An 11,110-nucleotide genomic window follows, 5' to 3' on the forward strand; every position below is an offset into this window, starting at 1 on the left:
TCCCACAAACAGTCGTGGATTGAGTGACCAAATTATTATTGTTTTTTTTCTTCTTGAGGGATTATTATCAGGCGTGTGGAGTCAGCAAACTTGCCCAAGGTTTCGCCCTGCCGGGAATGGAACCCAGGTCTCTCGCTTGCGAGGTGAGTGCTCTAACCACTGAGCTACAGGACTCCAACTCTAACAGAAAATAACAGAGTCTCTCAGACTATTCTAAAATAGTTCTGGCGAGTTACAAGTTGCTTTACAATTTGCTAGGTGTTTTTGATCAGGAGGCATTTTATTTTCATTTTCATCTGCATAACATTTTCATCTGCTGTAACACACCTATCGCATTTCTGCAATAGTACAACACATGCTACTGTAACACACCTATCATACTCCTGCACTTGAAGGACTTTGTCCTGTGCGTGATTCTATGTCCATTTGAACTTGTTGAACTTGTTGCTTAGACCTGCTCTGTCAGTTTAAGTGTTCCACCTGATTCCAGCGATCAGAGATTGTTGGGTTGTTAGATTCCAAACAGTTGCTTGAGAAATGGAAGTGGGGTCTGAATTAACTATGGTGAGGAGCAAGAGGGTGGTGTTGAACTCCAGAACTTGCCCAGCTGACATTGTCATAAAAGGGGGAAAAATTGTGGAGATTCTCACTGATGGAAGAACATCAGCACAAACACCGAGAGAGAAGGTAAAACAACCGTGAAAGAACTGGTGTGTTAACAGTAGGGATGGTATTCTGGAACAATGAAATCAAATGAGCAGAAGGGCCTCTTTTATCTGTGCTGCTATTGGGAATTGTGCGGTGAGGACGCAGAAAGACGCTTTGAAGGTAACTGTCCGCCAATGGTGAGAATTTACTGCTCTCCAAAGACACTGAATTGTCGACTGGTGGTGATAATTAAATAAATATCCATTGGCTAGTTAGATCCAAATGTTTATTTGCTACTTTGACTAGGGATATGAGGCACATGGAACTGTGTTTCACAAAATTCCATTAATCCACTGGGAAATGGAATTTAAGAATTACCTTATACTTTATAAATTAATAAAGATAAAAGTACACTGTCATAGCAGTATTGAATCGAAATACACTATTTGCTGTGTCCTTATATGGTGATACTGTATCTAGTGGACTGTGGCTTTATCTCGGACTGCACCTGTCCAATTAGATTGACATGGTCACTTTAAGAGATTTCAGGCAGGTGAATCCAAGGCTAATAATTGATAAAATGCTGCACTACTTTGCTATTTGTATTCTCTGACCTTCATAAATGATTGACTCTGGGCAGATTCTGGATGTCGGGGACCTCGTGGTGATGGCTGGTATTGTGGACAGTCATGTCCATGTTAATGAGCCTGGCCGAACTGACTGGGAAGGCTACTGGACAGCAACAAAGTCTGCGGCAGCTGGAGGAATAACAACGATTGTTGACATGCCTCTGTAAGAAACTGGGATATGAGAATCAACTTAGAGATAAAGTGGTTTCCTCCAAGGATTAATGAATCTCCTTCAATTATCAAGAAATGTTTATTCAATGATTGCGAATGGAAATTTGAATGACATGCGAGCCAATATACTGGAAGGTTAAGCCTATAGGTTGCTCTATATTATGAACCCAAATGTGCTAGACTTCTAAACCCCACAATTATAATGCAGCATCAAACATGTTTTTTTGTATGAAACTCGTATTATTCCCACAGCTTTCCCATCAATTCCCTCCAATTTACTTAGATTTTTTGTTATTTTGTTCTACTGATCAAAATAATCATAGACCTCCCTGACGAAGGGTCGTGGACCCGAAATGTTGACTCACTTTCCTCTCTCCATAGATGCTGCCTAACCTGCTGAGTGTTCCTTGCGACTTCTGTTTTTGTTTCAGAATTACGGCAACTGCAGTATTTTGCATTTTGTTTTTACTTTGTTAAGGTCTTGTTAGAGGATCTAGTCCTGCAAGTTTAAATTTCTCACAGACATTTCCCAACTTACATTAGTACGTGGTATTCAGTACACATATGAATGAATGGAAAATTATATAAAACCCGGCATTAGCACACTTCTCAATATGAGGAACATTACCATATGTAATTTGCCTGCCCCTGAAACATTTGACATTTAGTAAATTAGCATCAAATTGTTTGTGCAATTTTGAAAACACATTAATGCAGAAGCCTTCAGCAGAAATTTAAATAGCGTCAGTTTGATATACTGTATAAGGTAAGATAAATAATAATAATCCTTGCATTTGATATAGTGCTTTTCATGTCTTCTAGACATCTCAAAGCGCTCAACAGCATATACTGTAAAGTGGATTGATTATATTTGTGGGTGAAACGCAGCAGCCAATTGCACACAGCAGTGTTGCACAAACAGCCATGGATTGAGTGACCAAATTATTAAAGATGCACAATTAACAGCCTTAAGTACTTTATAGCAGCTTTAAACATGACAGATATTTTACTGCTTATTGTCATCAGTTTTATTCCATCCCCTTTTTCTGAAGGTGTTCAATATCTCCATAGAAGTCCCCTTGCAACCTCCAGTGTTTCCCTCACGTGCCTTATTGACACGTTAAGACTTGATATTGAGTTTGGCAGACAATTCAACCAAAGACAGCATCAAGTGAAGCCTCATCCTGATTTAAGTAGTAGAATTTTAGAAAGATTGCTTAATGGCTTAATTATCATTGCTTACCACTTGATCAATCCATGAGGAAATTGACTGCCCATTTGCCTACGAATACACAGTCACTACACTTCACAGTAAAATCTTATGAAGAGCTTTGAGATGTTGTCGATGATGTGATCAGGCACCATATCAAACACAAGGATTAATATAATATCAGTCTCACCATATAATCATAAGTAAGTCTAAGAGAAATAAATTTGCTATTCATGCTACAGTTCAAAAAATTCTTTCCAAATTATTAGTCCTACTGTATTTAACTGTTTAGAACATCTCTTTGGGAATATTTAGAAGCCTGCAATGTTTGATGTTGCAATTACGAGTGGCTTTATTAGTGAAAATAGAATGTATTTTCTCAAGGTGAACCTTGAGAAAAAATATTAGTTTGAATGGTGTGTGGATGGCATCACCTAGTGGCACAAACTTATATTGGAGTTATTGCTGTCCTCTTAATAGCAGCACTGGATCAAGTGACACTGTTTGTGTTTGTCAAGGGAGCAATCACACTGTATAGATGTAAATGATGTGTGTGGACAACAATCTGTTAACTTTTTCCATGTGTGCAGGAACAGCATTCCACCGACAACCACACTTGAGAATTTCCAAATGAAACTTCAAATGGCCAGAGGCCAGTGCTTTGTGGACACTGCATTCTGGGGCGGTGTTATCCCAGGCAACCAGGTAAATTATTCATCTTTTCCGATTCTATGTAATCGCTAGCAGGTTCTGTTCCCTGGGTTCCGTGGTCATTCCATCGAGTTCTCTAGAATGTGTTTCAAAAGGGCACTGAAGGATTTAATAACTTCATTCTTCGTGGATATCTCGTTATGGCAGGACCTGAAGTTCCTTACTATGGCATGACCGTGGGATACAACCAATCAAGCATCGATATAATCCGACTCTTGATATATGTGTTGTGGGGGAGCATGTGTCGGTTCTCTTTCTTTCCCCAGTCTCCCTTTCTTTCCCCAGTCTGCACTTCTCCCTATGATTAAGGCCGGCGTCCCGGGTTTCAAGTGTTTCCTGATCCACAGCGGTGTGGACGAATTCCCTCATGTGGCTGAGGTGGACCTGGAGGCAGCCATGGCTGAGCTGCAGGGTACAGGCTGTGTGCTACTGGTAAATATACAATCTCTCCCTCATCAGCAAGCCAAATACGCACAGCTCAATCCTATCTCCACTAAGAACAATAAACTTCAAAGGTCAAGTGTTCTGTTTGTAGCAGAGCTCTGGTCTAGGCGAATTTATAGCAGAGTGCAAACCGATCCAGTGAAAGAACACAGCATTGTGAACGGAGAATACCCCTGATTACACAGTTGCAGTGTCCTTTTTGAGTTTACCATCAACAACAACAAATTATATAGTGTATCGTGGGTATGCATCCTGCGTACACATAGCTGTATAGCCCTTTATCCCAATTAGAAAGTCACAGCAGCCGAAATGGAGAGCACTCTCCTCTTCTGATTAGACAGAGCCAAGCCATCCTGTAGGAATTCCATCCGAACAACTTGTTAAGTAGAGCCAGATTCGGCCTTCAGCTAACGACGCTGTAGATGGAGGTGCAGATTTGTGAGCCAAAAAGGTTTACAAACAAGTTGTGCGTCAGCCTGGCTCAATTAGTAGCACTCTCAATTCAAGTTCCAGAGTCCACTTTGTTCAACCACAAAATATTTACAGTCATTCCACTTTAGAGTAAATCCTGTGCCTGGAGACATCCTTCCAACATGAGACGCTTTATCAAATGCAAGGATTCTTATTCTTCTTATTATGGAATGCTTTCCCCATACAGGAATATAAAGATTCTTAATCTGCCAAACTAAGTGATCAATACTTTGCATTTTTGAAAGAAGAATATCAACAATATTAAACCACCAGGAGTATATTTCTGAAGCAAGAATGAAGCCATGCTGTTGGGTAGAGTAGAAGTAACTTGCTATACATGACATCAGAGCACTTGCAGTAAGGATAAACAAAGTTCAACTGCTAACCTGGGAGTGGGTAAAGAGTAGAATTCATGTAGCTTTGCACTGTATCTGACTGTGTTGTACCTGAACTGAAAGTGTTTGATGCTGACAGAGGAAGAGAGCACCAGATCCGAGTGCTCCATATTACAGAGCAGAAATCTTGCTTTCAAAGAGTTGAAAACTAATAATAGTTTGCTTCTTCACAGTTCCATGCAGAAAAAGAACTGGAGCGAGTGAATCCTCCAATACACAGCGAGGGTAAGAACAAAACACTTGAGGAGTCATCACTGGGCACACTCCGAGATGGTTTGGTATTACCGTTTCACTGTGTCAGTGCAGCTTTGTCACTCTCCGACTCCATTGCATTTTGTCATTATATCACTGCATCTCTGTATCACTGAGTTATTATATCTGTGTCCTTATTGATGTCTTTTCACCGGCGTCACCTTATCCCTGTGTCAGTATCCTTATATCTATGTATCTGGAGTCTGAGTTCGTAAACACGCATTCGTACGTCCAGCACCCGGAATCCCCCTTGACTGTGGAGAGGCAAGCAGCTGATGCTTAAACTCTGCACGTCTAATTGGTGGAACCATTGCTCAATGGGAAGAATGTGTGCACGAGCTGCGGACAGGAAGACGGTGGCAATGCTCTCACGTATTTCATGCTGACATGGGTTGCCCACCGTGGAAGCTCGCAGAGAATTCCTTGTACACCCACCAAGTGAGGCTCAAAACCATGCTTGTCGGATGTCGAATGACCAACTAGTAATTATCCTTCTTGTGGGGGGTGGGGGGAGGTGAATGGGGCCTCCTTGAAGCTGAACTGGCTCCAAGGTGTCATGGTTGGCAACGGAATGTTGGAATCGAGCCAGCCCTCTGTGGTGGTCTCGGTAGTCTGGTTCCTGAGCCAGGCTGGTCCGTAGTATTCCAGGGCACTGCTGATGATATCACAGCCAGCCTGACTCATTGACAGGACTTGGAAGGACAGACCAATCACTGGGGGCTGGGAGTCATCCCTCTCAGTTCCTGTTAACCCTGCAAGCCAAAGCCCTAGTGGGTAGGGTGGTCCTAGCTAAACAAGCAGCGGGAAAGCTTGTCGGACAGCACTATCAATGGCAACCTATGCAGTTTTAGCTGGTTAGACTCCAACCCAAACGAACACTCTGGGGTCCCCAAGTCTTGGCTCTTGCTAACTTAAGCCTTATATTTTCCGGAATTAGTAAGCAGGATGTGTCCCTCCAGTCAGGAGTGCGCATTTCATTCCAACAATCTATCTCTAGGATTTCCATGTGTAAGTGGGATGCATGGAAATCTCAGCTTGGTTTGGATACTCTTAAGCATAGTGATGGGTTTCCACATGTGTCAGACACCCGCCTGACCAAAAATATATGTATCTAATATATTGCTGTCTCTGCACATAAGTCAGTGCCATTTCGCAGTGCCATTGTATCTGTCTTTATCATGGTCTCTAGCCCAGGCACTGGATCTTTACATCTCTGTGTTCGTATCACTGTTTCTGCATAGGTGATCACTTTATCCTGCATCCATCTTCATACCTCTGTGCCCTTGTGACTGTGGTTTATATGTTCCTTTGCCAGCCCCAGATCCCCGTGATTACACAACATTCCTCAATTCGCGCACTGATGATATGGAATTGGAAGCCATTCGAATAGTTATTAAACTGTGTTTTCAGTACAGGTTAGTGTGCTGCCAAGTGGCCTGTTTCAGTCTTTGTAAATATAAATACTTGGCATGCTTGGGCTACATTTGAACCCAAGACCATCCTCTTCAACCGTGCCTATGGCTACCCTCCCTGCCCTCCACCCTCCCTTACCTCAATCCCCCTCTCCTGCTCAGATCTAAATCCGTGACTGTCTAGTGCCTCAGGACGTCCTCCCGATGTGAAATGCGCTGCACAAATGTAATATTGTATTGTTCAAAAATAGGTCTATGAGAAGACCTAAAAACTGGCTTGCTTAAACCAATGCGAAATGTTTGTTACTTCTAGACAGCCACTGATTGACTGTTTTTCTCTGCCCAGAGTCCACTGTCATATTGTTCACCTTTCCTCGGCGGAAGCTGTGCCCATTATACAAGAAGCTCGTAAGGCTGGGGCTCCACTAACTGTAGAAACCACTCACCATTACCTCTCACTAGCTGCTGAAGAGATACCAACTGGAGCCACACACTACAAGTGCTGCCCTCCCATAAGGGGCAGATGCAACCAGGTAACAATTTTCCGCTGTTATGAACTTGAACCTTGTTCACACTATCACTTTTATTCAGAGTACATCTACTATACAGTTAGTTTACTATACAGCCCACTATGTCCTTGAGGAGAAGCTTTATGGACTATATTTTGTCAGCCTGGCTCAATAGATAGCAACCTTCACCTTTCAGTAAGAAGGGAGTTTCTCCCTGTGTCCTGGCCAACAATCGCCCAATGTCCTACAAACATGGTTGTTTGTAGGACATTGCTGTGCACAAATTGGTTGCTGCATTCTTCTGCAAAACACAGTCACTAAACTTTACAGTAGATTCTGTGAAGTTTTTGATTCGTCATCCCGACATGAAAGGCGTTATATCAAATGCAAGGATTATTAAGAATTATTTGTGATCGATCTATAAAGTCATACCAGTCCCTCTCTGTCCATCTCATGCAGGAGAAATTGTGGTCTGCACTGAAAGCTGGGATAATAGATATGGTGGTGTCTGACCATTCGCCATGTACAGCAGATCTCAAACGCCTAGAGACTGGAGACTTTATGACAGCCTGGGGAGGGATTTCCTCTCTGCAGTTTGGTGAGTCAAATTACTGTCTGCCACATTAAAATTAAGTACAGAATGCTTCTATGAGTCTTGTTAATGATAGTACAAATGATCTAACACATTTTAGGTAAGCTTTACTTAACAAAAAAATACCCTGAAAAGACATATGCAAACACGTCTTGAAAGTTGCTGAAAAAAGGAGACATTTTTATGCCATTAGTTTAGACTCAAAACTAAATTACAGAGATGAAAGGATAACTGTGAAAACCTAACATACAATACAGTCCATATACAACACTTTACTTTGATCTGATGAACTCCTAAAAATCTCACAGGGGCTATGAGACAACATTCTGGAAACGCTCCAGAGTCAGCTTCATAGTAACTGAATTCTGATGCCAACTTTCCTGCCAGTGAGACATTTCTGCAACGCAATGGCATTTAAACAATTGCATCACTGTTTTCCAAACTTTTTTTGAACAAAATGTTTCTTTAAATAGAAGTAGCTTCAAGAGGAATGTGTGTATATAGGAACCTTTTGCCAAAGACTTTAGAAAGAGTTTGAGTTTATACCCTCCCTTACAAAATATTATACGATATACTGTAAGTAAGTGCTAGTAGCACGAAGGCATGTTTGCAGTTGCTGTGGATAATGGAGGGTGGGGGGAGATGAATGAATGAGCACTTATTGCAGATGTTTCTCAAATGCATCTGTCTTGTAGGACTCCCTTTGTTCTGGACTGCTGCACGTCAGCGAGGATTCACTCTGCATGATACAGTGAACCTGATGTGTAAGAACACAGCTAAACTGTGTGGGATTGAGGACAGAAAGGGATCTCTTGCCCCTGGTAAGGATGCAGACCTCGTTGTTTGGAATCCTGACAAAGAGTTTGAGGTAGGTTAATCGGACATTGCCACAGGCATTTAGATGTTTTCACACCTGCGTACAATTTCAGTGACAATTGATTATTTCTTTCCAGGTAAAGGAGTCCATAATTTACCACAAAAACAAAGTAAGTGTGTTTAAGAAATGCTCTTTTCTCAAACAATCTGAAGCGTTAAGGTCAAGAAGGGAGCTCAGCCTGACATAATATTGATCGATTGTTCAGCAGGAGACTGAAGCTGGTCAATGCCAGTGTCTCTGCTCCACAAAGAGAACCAATATTCCATCTCTTGAGACATTCCAATGAACAACTGATCTAAAAGCTGCCAAAACTACCTGCGTGAGGCAGTGAGTGCACACAGGTAGCTCCAGGATTGATCCTCACTCCTGCAGTGTGTGTGAGTGAGAGAGAGATGGTACTGAATCCAGCACTCAATAATTGATCCAGTGAGCATGAAACAAGTGGTGCTGGGTATGCCTTGACTCAGGCAGTAAGTGACAGATGATCTGAGAGACCAGGTACCTACCAACTAAGGCAGCGAGATCGAATTCCTAGCTGGCAAGTGAGTTGGCACATTTCCCTTTCACTTCTGCAATCAACATTCCAGCGCAAGGAATATGGTAAATATCTCTGCTTGAGTTTGGCTGGAACCCCCCCACCCCTCCCCCACCTCTAAATGAAAGTAGTTTGGCCAGCCTCAGACCTTTCTTGAAAGGCATGACAAAAAAATTGCCTTTCCTGGCATTAAATTGTCAACTTCACTTTAAGAAACCTCAAGGATATCAGGAATGGGAAATGGAGAAGAGTAGGGGAGTTGCACTCTGTATCCAACTGTGCTAGATCTGACCTGAAAGTGATTGTTGCTGACCTTTGTTGCTAGGAATAAACCTGACGGCTGTGTTGTGTTTGAATTTCAGCTGACCCCTTACCTTGGACGGAGACTGTACGGTGAAGTTTTTATTACCATTGTCCGAGGCAACATTGTCTATCTCCAAGGACAATTCCCCACCCTACCCAGTGGGGAACACATCCTGGTCAATGCCAACAGCGCCACATGATCATGTACTGAATAATGAGGAAACACGTGTTCAATCTTTCTTTTTACACTCTGACAGTCTTTGTAAAGTGTGATTTCTTCTGTCTCACTGCACTTCTAAAACCAAGGTATTGTTGGTGAGGGAGGAGGGAGAAGGTGCTGGTAAAATAACTCAAGAGAATCCCACCGGATACATTTTATGTTAGTATTAAACGTGATCTGCACTCAATCTCATTTCTCAGCACATCCACACAACACAAAGATTTCTACTCAAATGTTGATTCCTCTGAATTGCTCATAAAAGACATTTCCACTGGCGTGTTACTATGCAAGCTATTACTGTACGATTGGTTGACACATGGCAGCATTTAAACGCATTAAACATTCATTCATGTGTGCAGGAATATATCACTTCTGTAATAAATTCAAGAGTTTGTTGGAATGCTGGAATACGTGTAAATCCACAATTTAATAAAAGTGGTTTAATTTAATCTCTACTCACGGATCACTACTCTGGTCTAGGTTGTACAAAGGACATCTAAAAACTAATCCTTCTATACCAATCATTGCACCTACTATTGGAATATTATACAGGGTTTCCTCACTCTCTTAACTCATTCAATGGCTTAACCAATTCCATATATAATGATTACAGACAGCATTAGGAGAAAAGAACCTTTCATCCCATCTATTTTGGGCAGGATTTGAACACTAGTCCAAACCAAAGGATTTGCTTGGTAGGAAAACATGGCAGCAATACTGACTTATTTCAAAAATTTGAAAGAGGAATATAAATTCAGAACACAGTTGCAGCATTTAAAAATGTAAGTAATATTTCCATATTCATCAGATTGTGGGGGTTCAAACTGTTGGAATTTTGTTGGCATGATGATGTAATATATTGTCTATATGAGACAATATGTAGACAATATGATACATCATCATGCCAACAAAATCCCAACAGTTTATTTTACAGCCTTCACAAAGAGATCTTTCTTGTATTCTAAAGAGAAGGCCACTGTGTGGCCTGATAATTACACTAAATAACAACAATTTGCATTTACATAGCACCCTTCACACGGGGTAGCATCTCGGAGCTCTTAGCAATGGTGGAGCCTGACATAATGCAGGGCGAAAGAAGAGGTGACTGTAGGCACGGTCAAAGTTCTTCAGATGTGATTTGAAGATGGGCAAAGAGGGGGCAAATCACAGGGTTTGAGGCAGGGAGTTCTAGAGTTTCAGGCCATAGTAACTGAAAGCACAGCTGCCAATGTCTCATCCTGACTGACACTGCCAGGAATGACTCTTAACCTAATCAAAGTTGATTCATCCATCACAGACAATTGTTATCAAGTTATCTCACCTGACTATAGAATTCTCAGATCACATCATCTCAGAAGTTGGATTAATCTTGTGATTCTAATCAAATTAACCTTTCAACCTGGTTATTCGTTCTTAGCCTGTGTCTTTCTAATCACTGCAACCCATGAGACACTTCAAGAGCAGTTTTGGTAGATGGCTGGAAAAGCTGATAAGGTTTGTTAAGTGTGTTACTAACTATGTTAAATGAGAAAATACTTTAACAGCAGAGGAGAGAAACAATGACTGATTAAATCATTAGAGAACCATCCAAATTATTGCAATACAAGTAGATAGCAATGGCTCTTTACAGAACTGGATAAGTGCAGAATATCATGCAATATTTCATATTTGAGTAAAAGTGTAGTGATTGTGTATTTGTGGGTGAATGTGACAACCAATTTGTGGACAGCA

General features: G+C 41.4%; 1 protein-coding gene across 3 annotated transcripts; it reads left to right on the forward strand.

Moving 5' to 3' along the window:
* Positions 1-413: 413 nt before the first annotated feature.
* Positions 414-9,834, forward strand: zgc:103559 (allantoinase, mitochondrial-like). Of its 3 annotated transcripts, none has more exons than XM_007907891.2 (11): positions 414-687; positions 1,289-1,440; positions 3,249-3,363; positions 3,655-3,801; positions 4,853-4,904; positions 6,247-6,346; positions 6,690-6,876; positions 7,312-7,450; positions 8,140-8,312; positions 8,398-8,430; positions 9,219-9,834. In XM_007907891.2, the coding sequence occupies exons 1-11, from the start codon at positions 538-540 to the stop codon at positions 9,357-9,359; spliced, it is 1,389 nt and encodes a 462-aa protein (XP_007906082.1). In that variant the 5' UTR covers positions 414-537; the 3' UTR covers positions 9,360-9,834.
* Positions 9,835-11,110: the final 1,276 nt, after the last annotated feature.

The sequence above is a fragment of the Callorhinchus milii genome, unplaced genomic scaffold (assembly GCF_018977255.1).
Source record: "Callorhinchus milii isolate IMCB2004 unplaced genomic scaffold, IMCB_Cmil_1.0 Scaffold11, whole genome shotgun sequence".
Taxonomy (NCBI): domain Eukaryota; kingdom Metazoa; phylum Chordata; class Chondrichthyes; order Chimaeriformes; family Callorhinchidae; genus Callorhinchus; species Callorhinchus milii.

Coding starts and splice junctions, on each gene's coding strand:
- zgc:103559 (XM_007907891.2), top strand. CDS start 538: ATGGAAGTGGGGTCTGAATTAACTATGGTGAGGAGCAAGAGGGTGGTG. Junction 3,802..4,852: donor GTACAGGCTGTGTGCTACTG/GTAAATATACAA, acceptor GCTTCTTCACAG/TTCCATGCAGAAAAAGAACT. Junction 6,347..6,689: donor AAACTGTGTTTTCAGTACAG/GTTAGTGTGCTG, acceptor TTCTCTGCCCAG/AGTCCACTGTCATATTGTTC.